We start from the raw sequence: 6,000 nt of genomic DNA, 5'->3' as shown, positions 1-6,000 counted from the left end.
AAATGGACTGAATTCTAATTCATCTACCTAAGTATCATATAAATATGGATAAAAATGATTTTAGTCAAATATGAATCGGGTAAAATGATTCTAACCCATTTTTATCCGTCTTCATTTTTTTTATTCCGTTGTCCCTTCGGAGACATCTGATTAAAAAAAGTTATTCAGTTCTTTTCTACTTTATTTCTTTTCTTACTTGCTTTTTTTTTGTTCATAAAATATATTTTAAATATCTTTTTGAATTACGATATGATAAATGCATAATTAGACTTACACCCAAATTGGTCAAATACACCTACTAAAATAAAATATTAAGAAAATAACATTATTTTCAGGAAACTCAACAATAACATACCTAGTGGAATTTCATAAGTGAAGTCTAAGTAGGGTAGAATGTTCGCCGCAAGTTTTCTGCCTAGATTTATGCATGCTCCAAGTCAAGTTCATCTTGGTGTCGCTAAGTGAACATTGAGGTATATCAAGGGAACTGCTGATTATGGTACTTGGTTTAGAAAGGAAGAGCAAGGGAAATTGATGGGTTATTCAGATAGTGATTGAGCAGTAAGCGTTGATGATATGAAAATCACTTCTGAATATGCTTTTACACTTGGTTCAGGCATGTTCTCATAGAATTCAAAGAAGCAAGAGGTGGTAGCTCAATCTTCTATAGAAGCTGAATATATCGTCGCTGCTGGTGTAACAAATCGGGCTCTATGGTTAAGAAAGATTCTACGTGATCTGGAGCAAAATGACATTAAAGCTACTATCATTAAGGTTGACAACAAGTCAACAATCTCTATGGCCAAAAATCATGTGCAACATGATCGTAGCAAGCATATAAATGTGAAGTTTCACGGTATCAGGCAAGCAGAGAAGGATGACGAAGTTAAACTCGTTCATTGCAGCTCAGATCAACAGATTGCAGACATCATGACCAAGTAGGAAGAGGAAATTTGAAGTTCTAAGGGCTAAGCTAGGAGTATCCAAGAAAAATCTCAAGGAGTGTTAGAAAATGAGATTTTTCTAGATAGTCTTTAGTCTAATAGTTCTCTTTTTGAATATTATGTTTAGTTTGTAAATGAAAGGCAATCCTTGTTTTATGGAATATGTTTTGTAAGAAAGTCAATAGTGGTTAGATAGGTATGGACTCTACTTACTTTTGAAAAGCGTATATAGTTATATGTGTCTAAGCCTTTTGTAATATGCCATATGAATGAAAAGAAGTTCTGTTGAACCTTATTTTTCTTACAGTTTAAAAGTTTAACGTCCTACACTTCAGAACATTTCAATTGGAGATCTAAAAAGGTTTGAAGTTATTGGTTCTCCTAAGGTTGGAGTTCTTTTTTATGACGCTGAACTGTTTACATCCCACCTTCAGGGAATGAAGCAGATTGTTCGATTATTTATTACTAATTGTAATTCTCTTACCTCCTTGACTATTATGACTCTGCCGAGTACCATGAAGAGAATAAGCATATCTCGTTGCTGGAAATTGAAATTGGAGAAGCCAGTTGGTGAGATGATTTCTAGTGCATATTGTAACATGCTTCTGGAGGGTTTGAATCTAAGTGGATGTGATTCTTTTGATGATATTCCACGTGAAAATAGAGATAATTTATGAAAAAAAAAAAAAAAAACACTTATTTTTACAAGGCCCAAATACAAATTTTAAAGGATTTTGAACAAAAAAATTTAATTAACAGCATGTATGTGAGCTTATTCACTTTATCATTTTCAAATGAGAAAAAAAGAGAAGGATTTTAGGAGGATTGATACTACTGAGAAACTCATACAGTAATATATATTATTGATACTACTGAGAAACTCTAATGTTATTGAGTAATCAGGTTAGCACCTTCCTTTGTAAGGAGAACTCCAGGAGAAAGCAATCTCCTAAACACCTATTCTACTTGTGCAAAAAGTGGTGGGAGAGTATATATTTTGGCAAATTGGTTTTCAACCTTAAATTTTCATAGTATAAAAAATAGGATTAGGATTTAGCAAAATGTATAAAAATTACGAAATAGTAGAGCAAGCTTTCTTACATGATCATTAGATAATGAACACATTGTTACTTAAACATGAAGAACTATTAATAACTCCTTGGATATTGACAAGTGCAATCCAAGCCTTTTCTAACAGCTCAAACTGGCCAGTTTCAAACATAAAGTTATAGATGTTTAAGTATGTGGTGATTAAATACAAACGATAAGGGCCCAAAAAGTTATCATAAGAAAAGACAACTGAAGTGAGCGGAGAGGATCTTAGACGCGAATGTCAAACTTTTCTAGCACAGTTGCATGCTTGAGCAAATATTTTACCAATGGCATAATCGATCCATTAAAGTTACGGATCTCAATGGTCTTCAGATGTCGAAATGAGCCGCTAAAATGATGTGTCTCAAACTTCCTGATCTGTTCGTCCTCATTTGTGTACCTTGACAACAACTCCTGTAGGAATGAATGCAACTATATTAACCAATTATTCTCCTTGGATGGAAGCAGGAAATCAAGGAGTTTTCTTACCTCACACATTAAGCAAGTACCATCACCTGTTAAACATCTTTTAGCAACAACTACAAAAAAATTACTCATATGGTCTATTTGATAGTGACAAATCAAAGCAACACACACACTGAACTATTTTATGAAGAAAATTAAATTGAGAGAACAAAAAAGTTCATCTGAACTTCTTACAAGAAAAAAGAACTAATAAGCACGCAACTGCAACAGATTTAACAAAGAGAAGTCCTAAACTTTTGAGACTAGAAAAGCAGAATTTGAACAAAAAACATGACTGAAGCCTTTGCACTTCCCTATGGGCTTAAATGGTATCCTGAACATCGTATTAGAAGCATTTGGGTGGAAGCCGACTCTTTACTTATGGTGAATTTCAAGCGAATTGCAAAACCTTCTTGGAAATATGAACCTATTATTGAAAAGATTAAAGAGTTGACTCATAATTCGAGGTGACGGAGAAGCCAATTGTGTGGCTAATTCTTTAATTGGATACAATCACCTAGTGGATGCAGATACAACATTTTAAACTGAAACGAACTATGAAGAGAAGCTAGAGGGAACTTAAAGGGATAATTGGAAAGAAAGCCCAAGCTTATCTCCAATAATGCAACAAGATGAACTTCCCAGCTTGATCCTTCAGTCAGCACACATGAAGAGAAGCTAGAGGGAACTTAAAGGGTTGACACATGGAAGCTCTTTTCCTTCATAATTGGAAAGAAAGCCCAAGCTTATCTCCAATAATGCAACAAGATGAACTTCCCAGCTTGATCCTTCAGTCAGCACACATGTTACTAGTCTCACTTTTTTCTCCGTTTTAGTTCTTATGGAAACAATGTACACGGGAACCATCTCCACAAGTTAGAAGCTATTGTTGAAAAGAAGATTAAGTACGTAAGCTAGTTATATTTCAAATTGCAAATGGACGTCCTTGTTTTGTTTATACATTAGAGGCTTATCTCCTACACTTTTGTCAAAGATTGGGACCTCCTTAATCTTCTCTATACTTGAGAATTGAACTGATACAAGTCCTACTTTTTTTGAACTGCCAGGAGGGTCTAAATTTAAAAGTACTTAAGATCAGAAATGTTAAATATATCATCTTCTTCCTCCACTAATAGTTGTTTGACATGAATAACATGGAAGTAACAAATACAAAGGTCAAAAAGAAACTTACTCTAGGCTCAACATCGTACCAGTCAATAACCAATGTCTCAAGATCTAGTGAGCTCTGTAGAAAGCAGCAAATTCCAGGGAAGTCCAACTGTTCAAATTCCACACCAAGTTCTAAGAATTTCCGGCTTGATGGTGGAAACTGCCACCCTTTAAACTCCAAGATGGACAAGCACTTACAAACAAAATAGAAAAATCAAAATATGTCAAAACAAGGAAATATGGCATACTTAATGAATGAAATGCAAATTGCTGAATAATTCATAAAAACAACTTTGACTATACGACTTTGTTTTGCCACATATGGTGGTTTGAGAATCCAAAGATGGAGCTTTGAACACTTGGGAAAGCCCATCAACATGACTTAATAGTTTTACATGTTTTTCTATAAATTGCAAACTCTTTATTCTCACAGTTAATCATCCAAAACTTTTTTCAAAAGATCTTGTTTCAACTTAAATTATCCTAAGTAGTGACACTATCAATGTTACTAGAGTGATGATTCAATAGCAAATAAAAAGTCCATAAAAAAGGATTCTGAATTTTGGATAGTGAAGAGGATGAATAAACCATAAAACCTCGATGCACCAGGATCCCAAGGTAAGATTCTCGGCATGGGCAACATTGTGAAGAAGTTCCTTGAAACACCGAAATTCCTTCTCCAAGTTGTGTTCTCCATCCTCAAAATTAAAATTTAAAAAAAGCCTTGAAGTAACAAGTGATGCCACATTTATGATTCGTATCTCACTGCACAACCCCAAAATTTGCAATTCTTGAATATGGGGGGCTAATAATTCGAGCCAAAGGTCATGATTCTTATTGTAATAGTCACATATAATCAATTCTCTCAGCTTCACAGAGCTGATTTCCAAACGATGTACGCCCCAAAAATTTTCCAATTCCAAGCTCTCCAAGTTAGGGCAACCAGATAATACCTTTTCCATGACACCATCTGTGAATTCTATGTAAACAATTGAAAGAGAAACAAGACTACTCCAGTTAACACTGCCAGAAGGATTCAATTGGCAGTTCCATAAAACCAAATTCCTCAACGACGCATTTTTATATGCAAACTGGGGAAACTCATATCTTCGGTGATTTGTAAAAAGTCCAAGTACAAAATCTTCAACTTTAGCAAGTTTGGTAGCAAAATGTACCCATATATCAACATCTTTAGCATAACGCTCGTCATACTTAAGACGCCACACCCTGAATTTCCGAATTTTCTCGCAAGACCTCCAATAATAAAGTTCTCTGGGGATAGAAACTAGGTAATCAAGAGTGTCCTTTTCGCTGTCACTGACTGGGAAGTTGAAATCAAGTGATGTTGGAACATATTTCCAAAGAAACTGCCATCGTTCAGCCAATACACTAGTTCTCACAATTTCTTTATTGTTCGGCAACATAGAGAGGATGTGAAGTAGGATTGAGTCGGGCAAATTGCTAAGTCGGTCTTCTCCCTCCATGATTTTCCTGTGCATTTTCATGGAGTACAACTGCTACTATGCCTTCGAAGTGGAAGGTTTGTGGAGATGTTGATTGTCAGAGGAATTTTGGGTAAGTGATCTGTAATTTGGGCTGATTTCCCTTGAGCAAATATATAGTTGGGGAAAAAAACATAAATAGGCAAGTTTTATAGAATTATTACATATACATGGAAACATTAATTGATTATCAATTATAACATATAAAATATAAACTCCTATTGCATAAATTAATATAGAGAAACAATATACGTAAATTACGTAAGCAAGGATAATTATTAAAGATCAATTCCATTAAAATAGAAATAACAATTAAGCATCCATAAATCCTCATGTTGTTTCCTATAAATTTCATCACTTAAGTTTGTAGATACTACATTTGCTTAAAAATGGCACTATAAAGAAACATGAATATAATAGATTTATTTCAAACTGACCGAGCTTGCATCACTTGGTTAGTAGAGGAAAATTGCGGTAGAAAATGCAATTTAGTCGTAAATTCATCATCATCATCATCGTGAAGAATAGGAAATGTTTAGATTTAGAGAGAACTTATTCATACATACAGATATGTAATGAACCATTAAAATTATTCTAAAAATCTTGAGAACAAATTCACATGCTTATTTAAACCACAACAAACTAGAGATCTTTAAGATCTGATAAACTATAAGCACTACCTCTTTGAACTATTATCTCCAAATTGTCAATAAAATTCACATATAATATTTGAATAGACACTTGTGGAATTAATAATTTTCATTTATCATGTCAAATAACTATTTAATTACATACTTTGAACATCAAATTTCACATACAATACATTC

The 6,000-nt window shown here is 33.9% G+C and overlaps 1 protein-coding gene across 1 annotated transcript; it reads right to left on the bottom strand.

The window, feature by feature from the left end:
• Positions 1 to 2,037: 2,037 nt before the first annotated feature.
• LOC129888941 (F-box/LRR-repeat protein At3g03360-like) lies at positions 2,038 to 5,408 on the bottom strand. Its single transcript, XM_055964015.1, is given in 4 exon segments — positions 2,038 to 2,450; positions 3,694 to 3,864; positions 4,268 to 5,015; positions 5,017 to 5,408. Coding segments are annotated over 4 exon segments (1,134 nt in total). The 5' UTR covers positions 5,046 to 5,408; the 3' UTR covers positions 2,038 to 2,264.
• Positions 5,409 to 6,000: the final 592 nt, after the last annotated feature.

The sequence above is a fragment of the Solanum dulcamara genome, chromosome 5 (assembly GCF_947179165.1).
Source record: "Solanum dulcamara chromosome 5, daSolDulc1.2, whole genome shotgun sequence".
In the NCBI taxonomy this organism is placed as follows: domain Eukaryota; kingdom Viridiplantae; phylum Streptophyta; class Magnoliopsida; order Solanales; family Solanaceae; genus Solanum; species Solanum dulcamara.
This window is presented reverse-complemented; position numbering and strand designations above follow the sequence as displayed.